Genomic DNA, 15,886 nt, shown 5'->3' on the forward strand with positions numbered 1-15,886 from the left:
CATCAGAGTAGCTAATGAATCCAGCCAGTCTCTGCAATCATAACCAACTAACAGCCCCCTTGCTGCTCTGGTGTAAAGCAGCTGGGCCTTGATCATTTCTAACCTGATTACTGGTGACGCTGATGGACTCAGATTGGTGATGAGTGAGTTTCGTGCATTGGCTTGAATGATCGTTGTCAGCAGTCTTGTAAGTCGTGAAGACAGATGCCAGCAGAGGACTGATACACGAGAAACTTTTGTGTACTATGCATGCATTCTTGCACATGCATGCGTACTGAAAGTACAGCTCTGTTACTGAGGCTGATTGCTGTCTTGGATCAAACTACAGGGCTTTTTTGTAATATTTAATAACTTGTCTAAGTATGTGTGCAGCGCTACTTAGCAGCTGCAAATGATAGTTAATCAGATGAGCCGATGTCCTGTACGGTTAACAATGCCACGGAGTTAGTAGCACTTGTGATTGTTGTGATTGTCAGATATCAGCACACCGGTGCAGGTGTGTGTTTGTGAGAGAGATACAGAGATTGTTAGAAGTAGCAGAGCAGGGCGCCCCTAAATTACACAGAAATGCTGCAGAGATTTTTAGCATAGTTTAATACATGACAATTTTGGTATAAACTTTAACCTGCCAGTGTAGCAGATAGCCATCTGAGATTTACTCGCCATACGAAAAATCCACCCACATTTGGTGCTTGGTAGGTGTTGATTTTGGACCTTGCACACTTGTAAGCAACAAATTTATTGACTTGAGATTAAGATCAGTTGCACACATGTAAAGTATAAACTCCCAAGTTTACTTCCATTTATGCTAAAGTGGAAGTGAGAAATGTGTGTACATCTACTGTGGGCACCCTGAAGAGGAAGCTTTGTTTTGAAGGATTTTCCCAGCACCTTAAGAAGGATTTAGCAAAAGGCCCAAAGAAAAGCAATGAAACAAGTGTAGCTGGAAGTAAAACAATACATGTTAGAGTTGAAGAGGCCACAATATACACTGGATATAGAGCGATGAGGTTTAAAGGCAGAGCCTGCATTTCTCTGTGATGCCACAGAAGAGAAATGCTTGTCCCACACACATATTCTGTCCTCTGTAAGGAATGAACTAACCGGGGAGACAAAAGAAAGCAGGATAATGCTAAAAGCAAAAATAATTTTTTCTCTTTGTCATAGATTTTCACATTGCCCTTGCCACCGTATGTAATTAGACACATGCGTGCATGCGAGTGTTTTATAGCCCATGCATGCATGCATGTGTTTTCTGACCTGGTCACACAAAATAAATTATTTATTTTACACAACAAGAAAGACAACCTGATGACATCATTTGTGCACATACACTAGTACATTTTATGTATGTGGAAGTGCAGTTATATATCAACAGTCTACATGTGAGTGTACATTTGTGAGTGAGGTGGCACACGCGCCAGGCAGGGTGGTTGTTCCCCTCGTGAGCGTTAATTCGTGACTTAGCAGCTTAGGGAAGTCACACTTCCCTGGATGATCCCCATGTGCTCTGGCCACCACTGATACTCACTAAAGGCCACCAGCATCCATCCAGGCGGTCCTTCCAACTACATTTTACTTCTCACCTTGCAAGCACATGTTGGGTGCAGTTATAGACAAAACTCATAGTAAACACACATCTTGTGTTTTTGAAGTGACGTGCATGGTGCTCGTTAACCTCTGTGTGGCTGACAGACAGGCACAGTGACTCACACAGCCGAGGGGAACCAACTGGCCTAGAATATGTGGCTGCATCGCTGGAAATACTGTTTCCAATGTCACCAAATCTCCATGTTTTCAGTCCTTCTGCCCACACAAGTCAGTCTGTGTATTTGACATGCTCAGTGCATAGTGAATGATTTCAGATTTTAAAGATTTTACAATTACTGATCATGAAATGGCCTAATCTCCCTGCAGTGAGCTTTTGCACCAGGCCACCCACTGAGAGAGAGATGGAGGGAGACACACATGGGAGGGGGTTGTACAAAAACCAGCAGTAACCTTTGAAGTAATTAACAGATTTAACCGATTAAACTGCAGAGTCTTTCTCTCTCTCTCTCTCTCTCTGTCTGTGTCCTGCTTTATGACAAAGGTTTTTGTGTGTTACTCTAAAATGGCGATATCCTCTCTATGCTATAAATCCAGATATTGACAGAAAGACACAGACATTTTTAAGTAACCAGGCAGGGTTGTAAAAATTACTTAAGTGCCGCTTATTGATGAATAAACTTATTGTGTCCCCTGTGCTGCAGTGGGTTTCTTTCTCTTCTTTCTCCCATATCTCCAGCCTTAGTCTCCCTACTGATAGCTTTCTTCATCACCTCCCTCTTCCTCTCTGTGGTGGTTTGGAATAGTAGGGGGTTTTGCTGTTTTCCGGTAATGAGAGGCTTTACAGGAAGGAGATATGTGGGTCCACTCTTGCAGTGATCAGTATTGATTATCCTCAGAGGTTTGCTGGAGGGGTGGGGGTACGGTAACAGGCAACAGCAAAAGGCAGGCATTTTTCTGTTGCTAAGAGACAGTAACGGGCATGGTAGTGGTGAGTGACATGGCTATGGGTGATGGGGATGACAGTGCCTGTCTGCTCAGACTTATCAGGAGAGCTTGTACGTTCTCAGCGATTACACTTATTGTGTAAATAATTTCATCGGCTGAGGACTATATACCACTACTCTCACTATTGTTTCTACTACTGTATCACTGTATGCTGCCTTTCACATGCACTACCGTTGTCACAATACTGGAATTTGTAAATTCAATACAGTACCTTAGAAATTATCTATATTCAGTACCATTTTGGATGCCACAGGGAAAATCTCAAGGGGTATGTGATAAAATTTATACAGCATATAATCAATATTGTATTGCTACACTGATGACAATTATATGAAATATTTACAATGCAAAAACAAATTTAACAGTTGGTGGCCTACAAGATAAATACTAAAAGATGACATAATTAGCTTTTTTCAATTCACAGTCCAAACATTTTACTGCAATAAAACTGATGTTAGATAAACAGACTGAAAACTTAATCTTAAAAGGATACTTATACTACAAAGTTTTCCTTGGTGGACATCATTGGCAGTTGAAAAATGGTGATAAATTTCAATAGATCACAATATATGTTATTGTAATATCCAGCAATAAATCTGAATTAGAAATACTTTATTGATCCTTGGAGGGAAGTTGACATTGCATACAATTTAAACAATTTACTGAAGGGAATATAACAAGGCTACAACATGAAAACAATAACTTTTCCTCCTGGTTAGTAGCAAAAAACAACAGAATGACTGTAGAAACTGTAGTGTAGCTGGCACCTGCAGAAAAAGATTGTTGAAACATTTCAAATATTCAGAATCAATATGTATTAATAGATAAATTCTTAGTTTTGTCAATACCCACATACACTAATATGTGACTTACATGAACTTTACTGAATGTGCGTTGAGACTGCTGCCACAGAATAATCCCTGCATGTAAGTGTTCAGAGACTACAACTGCAGTTTTATACACGTCACTGCTAAACTGGTAAATTTAATAGAATGACACAGAATGACATTCGGTATAGTAACAAAATTAAGTTTCAGTTTAGTTTCCATCTTTCAATCATCCATTTAAATCCATGCTCTCTCTTTTTCACTGTTTTTCTTCTCTTTTTTTAGTAGTTCGTCTGTTGTTTGGTTCAAGTGTGATACAGCCAGGTAAAAGCAGATTGAAGGAGGATTGTGAACTCAGCTCAGATACAACACATTATGCAAATTGTACTGAAAGGACTACAGGACCTTTGACCCAGATATATTGGCAAGATGCTCAAGAACTTTTGATGCATCTAAGCTTTTAGCCTCCTTAGGGTGTTGCATTAAGCACAATTCTGCAACACCGAAGAGGCCTCACAAGTCTCCCCCTGACTGCCCCGAGCTGACTTGTCTTCCTGTCCTGCGTTTATCTGGACCTCGAGGGGCTGGAAGCTGTCCATACACATACAGGCGCTATCTGATATCCTTTTGCTTAAGACCTCCTGCCTAGAAAGTTTGCCAGTTGGTTCTTTGTGTTGGGCTTCCCCACATTTGCCTCACTTTAGTAGTGGTATAGTAGTATCACACTGAGAGCTTGAGGGTAAAATGGCCTCCCTGTTGTGTGTATTGGCTGTAAAGGTGGTGAAAATGTTGGGTCGGGTCTCTCTCTCTCTCTCTCTCTCTCTCTCTCTCTCTCTCTCTCTCTCTCTCTCTCTCTGTCTCTGTCTCTGTCTCACTCTCTCTCTCTCTCTCTCACTCTCACATGCGCACACTCGGACTCACAAAGGTCCTCTTATTTAGACCCTCATGAACTCTATTAGGGTTTATTACCTCGGCTTTGTCCCCAGTGAACACGTCTGGCCCATGTTTCAGATTGGGGGCAAACTGAAGGGAGGAATGAAGGAAGGGAAAGGGAAAAGAAACGTGACAGTTTGATTAGTCTGGAGCAGGGGACTGGTACTGACGTTACACAGACATGCGTTGTCGAGTGCTGAGGGACTGGATTGATGCAGCAGTCAAATTTGAGAGATCTGTGGGATATCGGTTAAGGTTTTAGCCTGGAAGTAACATAGAATGCATTTTTTGATTTTTATTTGTCCGTATTTAGAATCATTTGTTTACAGTATGGGCTGCCATGTACCTCAGAGAAATGCATCTATTGTCCAAGCACATAAAGCAATGGTGTGCTAAAGTTGACTACACATTATATTTTATATTTGTACTGTCATTAAAAACCTCAGTGTTAAGCAGCAGAAGCACAAGCTGCCAGCCTTTTACTCAGAATGATTTGGTCTCTGTGTGAAACCATATCAGAGGAAAGTAGGTCATTGCGGTCAGCTTCCCAATTACAGGGGAGTGTGTCTAATTTATTCAGACAGATTAAAGAGGGACATCTGTAATGTAAATGTAAACAAAAAATGACTAAAATGATATAAATTTACCTACTTTAAAATACCAGTGCAAATTGCCCGTCAGTGTGTATGTGCGTGGGTATGGGTATGTGTCTGTATAAGAAAGGGACACTGGAGTGGCTCATTAGCGTTGCAGGAAGCCCTCTGCGTATGTCCAGACAGTCTGGTCCAGCTCGTCTAACCAGTCATTATATCGGACGTGAATAGCTTGACCTGTGTAAAACACACACACACACACACGCATAGCTGTGTGTGACAGAGGCAGTCTTGTGCTACCTGATTACACTTTATGATTGTTAAGATGAATAATTGCGTGCAGCTCAAGTGTACCGACATTCGGGCTAGGTTGTTCACATATATAACATGATCTGCACCAACAAAGACTATTTTGTACTGGTCACAATATTGACTGGATATTTTGTAAAAAAAAAAAAAAAACACTTTATGCAAGGTTCTTACAGTCATGGAAAACCTGGAAAAGTTATGGAATTTCACAGTCTTGTTCACCTGGCCTGCAAAGGTCATGGAATAAGTAAAATCCACTTAATGTTTTTGAAAAGTTCTGGAATTTGTAATAAAGGTCTTACAGTAGCCTTCTGTGAACATAACGGCCGATTTTTTTTCTGTAGCTGTTGGCATAACATGATATGCAATGATGCGTGACAGTCTTGTCTACCATCATGTACGTTTCTTCATTGTGTTCCTGCATTCGGTCTTTCCCTTCACGAATGCCAGAAGCCTGAAATGATGTTTGAAAAGAGTTTGAATCTTATATGTTTGAATAAGAGAAAAATAATGTTGTGACAGTATGATTTAGAATCTAGGGTCATGAATTCCAAGGTTTCCATACCTATCCTATGCCCCACTACTTTTAAATTGCACTGCAATCTTTCGATCGAACAATGTTTATGTTATACATTGTGATTTTTAGTGGATTTTTTTTATGGATCCTTAAAGCCATAAAGGTATTGACATTTTATTCATGAAAATGTAGCCCTGTATATGTTGATTATCAGTTGCTATACTTGAAATAGGCCTGTTCCTTTGCATCCCAGCCTTTTAGCTCTGTTGTGGACCTCCTGCTGCGATTTTAATTGGTCCTCTGATGAATGTTGAACCTTCAGTGATGTCAGATGACAGCCAGCTAATGAGTGCTGTCAATCAATAAATATAAGTTCACACTGCATTATGAATAGGATTGAAGTTCAATTTGTGTGGTGACAGTCTTGAGAAGGAAGGCCAACCTGCTTCATAATTTAAAATCTGATTTAACACTGCAAGCCATTTATTCACATTTTTATTCTTCTTATTTTGTATTTTTATTTTATTAAGTTCTTCATTTTCAAACGTGGTGAACTCTTTAGTAAAGTAAGTATGTACATCTGAAACAATGTCTTCTTGGAAAATAACTGTATGGGTTTGTAGTTTTCCATGGCAGACTTATGCTCTTTTAAGACCTAAAACCTATTTTTATTATTTGTTTGGTTAATGTTCACTGTTAGTTGAACTTAAATTTTTATACAACATTTTAACTCAGCTTATAATAATCAGCTTACATCAGTGTACTTATATTTCCTTCCGTTGTAGAAAAATGCTACAGCTCTTTCTCTTTCGTTCATTCGTTTCGTTCTTTAATTAGGTCATTGGAGGTGGAAAAAGGAACTAGGATGTGCTCTAAAGGAATTGAGATTTCCCACACTTTGATATTCATTGGTCCACATGCCTTGGTACTGATTTTCCGTTAAATACCAGCCATCGAGGTCTCCTATTTGCTTATATAAATTACTTTTTCCACATTCTTTTGTACACATCCACAATTTGGACGTGGTATCGATCACTGTGTTTGCTGGAACAGATTCCCTGCAACTCTTCTAATTTCTCTTTTCCCCCTCTCTCGCTCTCCGTTACATCCCTTTCTATCTGCTGTCTTCCTCAGGTCATGGAAAGCATTTGCCCCTGTTAGAAGTACTATCTCGGACACAGCCAGCACCTGGGTGGCGGTCGGAGGGTACATAGCCTAAGTCAGCTGGTGGTCATGTGTGAAGCTGTGGTCTGATGCCCACCCTCCCCTCAGCGCTGGCCATGGACGGGGAGAACTACCTGCATCCAGAAGGCCCTCAGCTGGACAGCAACATGTTCTCTGTGGCCTCCTCTAACATGGAGGTATGCTGTGGGATTTTATTTGCATTTATATAAATGCCATATTCATTTTCAGTTAACTTCGACTGTAGTCATGTCCATGTGCCTGTACAACATATACAAAAGCAGTTTCATTTATCTCTTTTAATGGTAACTCACTTTTTAAGAAGTCAAAACATGGTAGTTTAATTACTTGTGTCAGTATTTTGAAGTTTACTTATAGCTTGACATGCTCTTCTAACAGTAAATGTGTAACATTTTTTTTGAAAATATGAGTATTTCCTGAAAAGCGTCAAGGATTCCCATAGCAATCTCAAAAGATTGTACTTGAATGTATTAATTCTAGCATTTAAGTAACTGAATGGCATCCTGACAAAGTTAAACTAGGCTGAAAATACTGGCCCTTTTCAATACACTTTTGCAACTATCTCATATCTAGCATCATCATGAGTAAAACACTTAAGCTGACGCCACACCTCAAATATTTACTGACATCTGAGAGCTGGTGTGTGTGACTTCTGCAGAACAGTCTAGAAATGTGTGAGAAAGGAAGTGATCCTACGCGTGGTATTAATTGCAAGACACAGCTGCTTGTGAATTATTTGCAATTCCTGTGTAGATGAGACCAAATATTAAGGGGTCATGTCACCCAAATTTACCTACTTTTCTATTAGTTGTCCACATTGGTTGGTTTTATGTTTTATATTGAAGTCATCTGACACTACCACTGTCACTTCAGTTTTTTGGTGAGTAAGTTTTTGTTGTTTGGTGTTCACAGTTTTGAAAATCACACATGGTTAAGTTTCCATTTGAAGTGGAAGTTATCGCTACCAAAGGAATTGTTCCAATGGTTTTTGAGCACCACTAATAAAATTCCATTTACCCCCATTGTAATGGGGTAGTGACAGAAATGTAAGAGAAGTTTCCAGAACCTGAGCTTCTAAAACTGAAGTTGTTTGCCTGTAAATAAAACACTAGGGGTAACAAGCAAAAATACGGCTACACTATAGAGTTAAACTAAAACAAAACTAAATCAGAGTACTCTGTCATCAATTACATGTGGTTTGTAATCCTTAGGAGCGTGTGGAAAGCATTTTTTCATAGTATTTTTTAAATTGTAATTATCTGCTATATTTATGGTTGTGGTTTTTGAAGGACTTTGTCATTTAATTTTGTCATACTATATTTATTCTTGTCTATTGCACTAATCCACCAAAGCAAATTACTTGTATGTTAAAACCGACTTGGCAGGAATAAACGGCGCTCTGATTCTGATGTTAAGTTTTTCATATTGTGCATGGCAAGATGCACCAGTGTGATGTTGATGTTGGTATTTTCTTGTACTGAATTGTAAACATAACAAATAAAGCGTGTTACAAGTTAAATTTTACTGTTCACTTTGCCAAAATATTCATCACTGGAGGAATGAACAGCAAAGAACTTGTTCTTTTCTATATTTTTTTTACAATTACAGAAAGCTCTGATGTGCTTAAGATATTCAGTGTTATATTTCTATGACTCTTTGTAACATGACATTTTCATTTTTTTCTATTTCAGAGTTCATTATTTGCCTCCTCTGGGTCCTGGGGATCCTTCTCTCAGCCGACTGGATACAGCATACACTGCCCTATGCAATCTGGAAACCAGTAAGTGAAAATTTAACTCACAAATTTGTTGATAATACCTGGCCTTATTATGAGCTGAGAATGACAGTGCATCAGCTGAGAACAAGAGAAGTAACATTTTGCACTGTGCAGGAGTTAATATATGGTGGCTAAGAATGCTCCATAACAGATACAGCAGCCAGTGGCCTTTAGATTGAGGGCTGCAAACTGCTGAAATAGGGTAATAAACACCCACAGGAGTTTCATATATGACCTAACAAAAATGTCCCATCAGCCTCGGGACTCTCAGATATTTCACTGTTATATGTAGGTATTATGATTATGCAAGTGTTTGTTGAGGTTGTCATAAAGATATTTTGCTAATGGTGTACATATTTGACCAATGTATTACTGTGTGAGACATCCATATGGCAGGCTATTTAACATCCCCTTTATTTATAGACCTTCTGATTAGGATACACAAACTGAGTTGCAAAGAAAAAAATCAAGCCATTCACTATGTTGATATTATACAGGACAGATACCATGAATTCAGAGTGGTGTATCGTGTGAAAGTAAGTATATTACAATTGGAGTTCTTTGAGATTTTAAAGTCACAAAGTATACATTTATGTTAAGAGATTTTGAGGTATAACAGTGAATGTCAGTGCTAGGGTTGGGTACCGCACTTGGTACTTTTAACTGAGCCGCCCAAATTAGCTTACATCAGTGTAATCAATGTATTTGTGCCAAATTTCAGTTCAACTCATTTGGGTGCGAATGTTTTGTTTTTTTTAAACAAGAGATGAATGTGCCGAAAGTGCCCCACAGCCCGAAGCTAGGAAGTCAGCCATGGATCTATGCAGCCGCTCCATTGGCTTCCCAGTGAGCTAAGACAACGATCTGCCAAGATAGTGTCCACGTCTAGTCCATATTTTTTCCTATATTATTTAAGTAATAGCTGACTGTCACTGCTAGACGAGCAGACACACACATATAAGCGGACAGACAGAGACAGAAGATTAGCTCTGTATTTGATTAAAAAACAAGCAAACAGAGCTGCATTTCAGTGTAGTACTTCACCCCTGCAGCTTGTTTAAAAGAGTCATTTTTCATTATTACAGAAGACCGAAAAAGGGTACCATTGGGAACCGGCACTGAATTCAACATACCAGTATAAATTAAAATGTGAACAGTACACAACCTTAGTCGGTGCTTAATGTTAATGATGCTGAGTCATTCTTAATTAAGTAAATTTGAGGCTATATAGTGGTTATTGTGATGTTTTGCAGTAAAAAAAAATGTGGCTGCACCGTAATTCTGTGCTAATCCTAAAGTAAAAGTTTTGTCCTCCCTATGAAGGATTAAAGTTTTTGAATAAGGCCTCAAGTGTTTCAGGCACTTCTTATGTCAACTTATTACAAATAATTAGATTATTGAATCCTGTTATTACATTTCTGACACTCAATCAGGCCAATACATCACTTTTAACCTTACACTGCACCACCAGCTCACGTCACCAGGGATGGTCTCCTTTATCAGACCTCCTTCATTTCCTGTGGTGGGTGGTCTGCTGTCACCCGTACTTTGGTGGGTTTAATCTCAACATCTTGCAACTCTGCTGTTGTAATGACCTCACCACTAAATGGGAGATGTTAGTCCCTTTTCTCCCACACAAGGGGTGTGTGTGTGTGTGTGTGTGTGTGTGTGTGTGTGTGTATGTGTGTGTATGTGTGTGTATGTGTGTGTATGTGTGTATGTATGTGTGTGTGTGTGTGTGTGTGTGTGTGAGCATGGGTAATTCAAAGGCTGTGCAACATCTTGTCTACCAGCCATAGCGTAAGCAGCACGTCAACAGAGCAGCTGCAGTCCCTGTCTATGTCTACATTGCATCCGTTGAGCCACAGGGCTGCTGTGCACACAAATAGCAACGATGGCAGCCCAATGCCCCAAAAAATCGGTGTAATTAAAAGATGTAGCTTAGCCGTCACCTGAATTGGTCAATATGCATTTTCTTACACACATTTAGATTAGTTGGGCTCCGTTGCTGGTCTGACTTTTTACTTTACTTTTGTGAAAAGTGTTTTTAATAAGGGATGGAAATTTAATTTAATGTTATTGACATTTAAAAAACATGTTAATGACTCCAAGACTGGAGAGAAAAAAAACAAGACAGTGAGAACAAGTATGTAAGCAAAAGAGTGAGACTATCAGTGTCTTAAAACTGCAATGCAAACACAAGTAATGTGTAGATTATATCTGAAATTTGTGTGGGCTTTTATACGTGTAGTATCTCTTTTGTGATTCAATGGATAGGAACTTCTTGCTTTAAAGAAAAGATTTCATGCTCTTTGAGCCAAAACTTCTTAAATGACTTGCTGTAGTCATCACCAAACCTGTGTCATACTGAACACAACTCAGGAAGTGTTTGCTCAAGTAGTAGCGTTTTGTATTGTTATTGCTGTCTGAGCAGTGTTTCTTTGAAAGTTCAAGCAGCAGATGACGCGAGAGCATGGTCTGTGGTTTTCAAGTTCACTCACAGTAGAGTTTTCTGACATCAAGCAAGTTTTACGGGACCCTTCTCTCACTCTGTCTTACAATTAACAGATATCATGATTAAAGTCATAGTGTGCCATAACAAAACCAGTGCAATTGATTATCATCTTGTGACTTCATTTCTTTTTTGTTGTAGAGGCCTTCATTTTGCAAGAACATCCTGTTGTTTGAAAAGGTGTTAATACAGCATCACTCTTTTCTTCCACGATCGTCAGGCTGCTGCTTAATTTGACTGACTTGCGCTACACAGTCTTGATGTAATTGATTTTTTTTTTATCCCGTAGTTGTCTTCTCACATGGTCATTGAGAACAAGCAGAGGAGTGAATAGATCACATGGCTCCAGTGACTGGAAATGTGAATGGACCAGTGCTCTGTTTGCTTTGATTAAAGCACTGACTGATGTGCTCACTCACCTCTGCACAGCTTAGACTATTCTTATGTGCAGTGATAAAAATGTCAGGAACAGGAACAGGTCTATTATAGGTTACAACGCTGATGTTCAGTTTTTATTGAGACCGTGTCAAAAAGGTGTTTGTTCATTTCTATGGGCATGACTTGGTGTGTTACTGTTGTGTTTAATGAAAGGGCCATTTTTCAACTTGGGGCTGGGACCTCACATGGGTAGCTTTTATATTTATATTTTAGTGCTGATATACTGCTCAGTCTTGATTAAAATACAATGATTTTAACCATTAATTTAGGGACTTGTAAAATGGGGTGAAAGGCCAGAAAAGCTTAAAGGAGACCTGTTATGCTTTTCTTTATTGTTTTTTATATATTTTTTTTTAACTTTTTTTTTATATTTCTGTAACTTTGAGATATCACAATGTAACAAATAGAATAAAATGTGTGTAGAGAGAGCCAGCTGACTTATCAGAGCAGACTGGGCTTCTCGGGAGGCAGGACATAAGCTCAGACAGACTGTTTCAGACAGAGGTGCTGCAGCAAAGGGCAGTATAAGATACATGATGGATTTTTTGAAAATTAAAGCAGCTTATTCTAGTAAACCCCCAAAATACAAATATGATTCAGAAAATAAGCATAATAGGGCCTCTTTAGAAAGTCTGGGTTGGTGTTGGCACACAGCATGGGGTGCCACTCTGCACTGGCGAACTGTCACCACAGTGGGAGGAGAGACATACAGTAGTTGAGGGTTTGCTGTTGTCCGTACAACAATGCACTACAATCTTGGTGGCAAGGATAAATGCATGGTCCCTTGCCTTGCTGCTCAGGAGAGGTCACAATCCCAGCCCAGCTGAGTTCTGTGCTATTGTGTCACTGTATTTGGTGGTGGCACACTCATATAAACCTCAGTAAAATAGCACAGACCCCATTGGATGTTTTGTCTTTCTGATTTGATTCTATGTTTTTCAATGAGCTGAACACAGAAAAAATAGGCTACCGTGTTATTCTTATTATAGCTTTAAATGTATCTATGCAGGAGTTGTCAGTAACTTGTTTCAGGCAATTGCAAACGACAGTCTGGCAACTGACCACTACAGTTTCATAAAGTCCCGACTTCACCCGGTCTTTGTGTCCAGGAACACCCTGAACACAGCAAAATAAGAACATACAGGCAGCAGGTAAAGTTTCTGCAGATAAATACACTGCCACACACTTCTAGTGTGCCATAAGTGATGATTGAGGTATTTTTTCTGCGTGAGTCTATACATTGTGTTTTTTTAGGGAAATCCTGCACAGTATACCTTCAGTGTCAGGGAGAGTGAAAGATTGTTGCACTATGTGTCCTCCACTAATAGCTAGTATTCTTCGCTGATGGCCTTTTCTTTTACCACTGTGACTATCATTTCATTACCATGTGAAGGAAGCCAGTATCTGATCTGGTTGCAGGCCCTATTTGATTGTGTGCACTGTCAAGCCACAGTCACATGCAGCCGATCTGCTATATAAATTTTGTGTAATCACAAAAGAACCACACAGCAACCACACAGCAACCATTGTGATTGTGAACCTTAAACTTGCCAGTAATGACTAATTATACTTTATGAAACGACCAAAAGCATTTCCATTAGATGAAACTTGCTGCAGCTTCAGGAACAAATTCAAAAACATGAAAATCCAAAAGTACAACAGACGCATGTTTCTAGTGAGAGAAAAAAAAACTGCTGTTCAGCCACCGTAACTCAGCAGTGTTAATCAGCAGGTATGTTGGAGATTGATGCAGTGAAAAGAGTTAACACAGTTACATGGAGAAGTGTAGATCAATCAAAATTTCTCGTTTCTTCTCCTCTCTTTTTTAAAAACTCTCTCACAACCATTTTCTTCTACCTATCTTTCTAGCTGTCTTCTGGTCTGGATGTTAAAATCCTCAAACACCCTGAAAGTCAGCAACTTATCCTCATATTCACAATAAAATATGTCATTGTCTACCACTTACAGACCACACTGTTTTACAAAAATAAGATTGGTGTAATGCAGTAAAGAGGTCTAAACTTTTTATTATTTTAAGAAACTGCCTAAAATATGTTGGGGTTTCCTGTTGTTCTCTTGTTCAGTTTTTTTATAAACATTTGGAAGAGGGAAAATAAGACCTGCTGTTTTGAATCATTTTAGTAAACAACAGTAACAGTTTGTGGTAGTATGGTGAGATCTGCTGAGTCTGAGTGTTTGTTTACATCAGAAGAATAAGAAACAGACCACAAATCTGCTTCTATTTTTATGTCTTGTTTATTTTTTATTGTCTATGACCAACCCTTAAGTTATGAATCATGAAGACTCGAGTGCAGTTTTTAAGGTTAAGGTGGCTCTATGAAATAGGGCTACTGATACTGAACATTATTTCCTTCCTATCGACTACATTTCAAAGAGATTTGCAGGGGAACCATCAGAGCCTCTGTCTTTTACCATTTTCTTTTTCATGCTTGAAACTGAGTTTCAGGCTGGGATTTTAATATCCTTTCTTCTTTCTTAGTTTGCCCTACTGCCTGCATTTTCTTCAGTATTTACTGTTAATACTGCCTGCAGTCAGTCTGAAGTGTTTCCTGATATTATGAGTCAAAGTTCACTTATTGCACACTGTTAACAGCATGAGACTTCATGATTCTGTTGTGTTAAGAAAGAGAAGTTGGAGTTAAGTGTAGGAGCTCATGGTCTTTCAAACTGCTTTAGAATTTAAATCTGAACTGTAAAATCCACCCTTAAGGACAAATTTTTAAAAAATAAAAAAAATTTAAAAAACATTCAGATGCTGTGCATTGCATAAGTGGTGTAATTCTCACTTTTCTCAATTCTTAACCCACAAAATAACTGACATAGTAGCCTTGTAGTTTACTCTCTGTATCCATACATAAATGTATTTCTGGGTGGAACTTCACTTTAATATCTGTCGCTTATCATTAGAGCACTTGAAGTGAATCTGTGTCCTGATCAAGTCCTACATTTATGCATTACCTCTGCTAATACAAGGTGTAAAGAAATATTTTGTTATTTTGATTTTTGGCTTTATTTTCCATGTTGTTAGTCCCACTGTAGGTGTTACTGTGTTGAAAGGATGTTGCTTAGTTGCTACTTACTGTATGCATTTCCGATAAACCGCAACATAAAACTTTATGACTGACCCACATTATAATGTTTGAAACATTCACCAGTTCCAAAACATTAAGTCCCTATATTATGAAGTTGCAACAAATAAAGCAGACTGGCTATCAGAAAATAGGTTTTAGTGTCAAAAAATGACATTGTTACATGTCTATGTTGTATGTTTTTAACCAAAAATATGAGATGGTGAAACAATAACAAGGTTCAAAATAAGCTCTGTACACAGCCACACGTTGCGTAGTATGGGCAGACTCCATGCATATAAACAGTAAGTCAATCAGCTCCTTTGGCCGAGAGCCCCCGATCAGCTTTGTGTTGTTGGAAAGCAACTGATGCTGTCCTGCCAAGACTTCTGCTGTAATAATATCACTGTCATAACTCTGTTGGCTGAAGGGCCAGGAAGGGGATTTCCAGTTTGGATGATTATTACCAATAACCATTCACAGTGCTATTATATTTCTGAGAAACAGATATTACCTGTGCTATATGATGTCTTTTCTTTTTCTAATTTATGTTCATCATTCGTAATGATTACAGCTGTTAATCTGTCTTTTTTTCTAATTTTCTTGTCACAAATAAAGGATCAATGTATAAGATTTAGGGAGATTTATTGACAGAAATTGAATTAATATCTATAATTATGTTTTCACTTGTGTATTATCACCTGAGACCAACAATCATTGTGGTTTTGCTACCTTTGAATGAGCTCACGATAATTACATAGGTTGTGGGTCCTCCTCCTTGGAGTCTAACCCGTTGCACTGCCATGTTTCTACAGTAGCCCAGAACAGATGAACCAAATACAAAACATCTTTTGTGTTTTCACGTTGAAGTGAAGAGCATGCTTGGAAAGAGAGGGAGGAGGGGGAGCAGATTTGCATTTCCTAGGAGGGAAAATGCGCTACCCACCTGGCTCTGCCTCATTTAGTCTCTGATTGGCTTATTCTGACATGCTTATACTCTAACCCTAACCAACCCCACTAGTCTTGCCTAAATCTAACCAACCCACCCGACGAAGGCAACAAGTACTTGCCAGTTAGGGGGAGAGAGGGATGGATCATACCTTCGCTGTTAAAGGTAATGCAAATTTGCTGA

At 38.9% G+C, this 15,886-nt stretch overlaps 1 protein-coding gene across 1 annotated transcript in view; it reads left to right on the plus strand.

The window, feature by feature from the left end:
- si:ch73-63e15.2 (protein strawberry notch homolog 2) overlaps window positions 1-15,886 on the plus strand; it is a 78,432-nt gene that overhangs the window by 11,465 nt on the left and 51,081 nt on the right. Inside the window, 2 exon segments of the mRNA XM_042482374.1 lie at window positions 6,870-7,096; window positions 8,630-8,718. Of these exon segments, the coding sequence (XP_042338308.1) occupies window positions 6,989-7,096; window positions 8,630-8,718 (197 nt within the window). The 5' untranslated portion in view covers window positions 6,870-6,988.

This window comes from Plectropomus leopardus, chromosome 3, assembly GCF_008729295.1.
Source record: "Plectropomus leopardus isolate mb chromosome 3, YSFRI_Pleo_2.0, whole genome shotgun sequence".
NCBI classification, from domain to species: Eukaryota; Metazoa; Chordata; class Actinopteri; order Perciformes; family Serranidae; genus Plectropomus; species Plectropomus leopardus.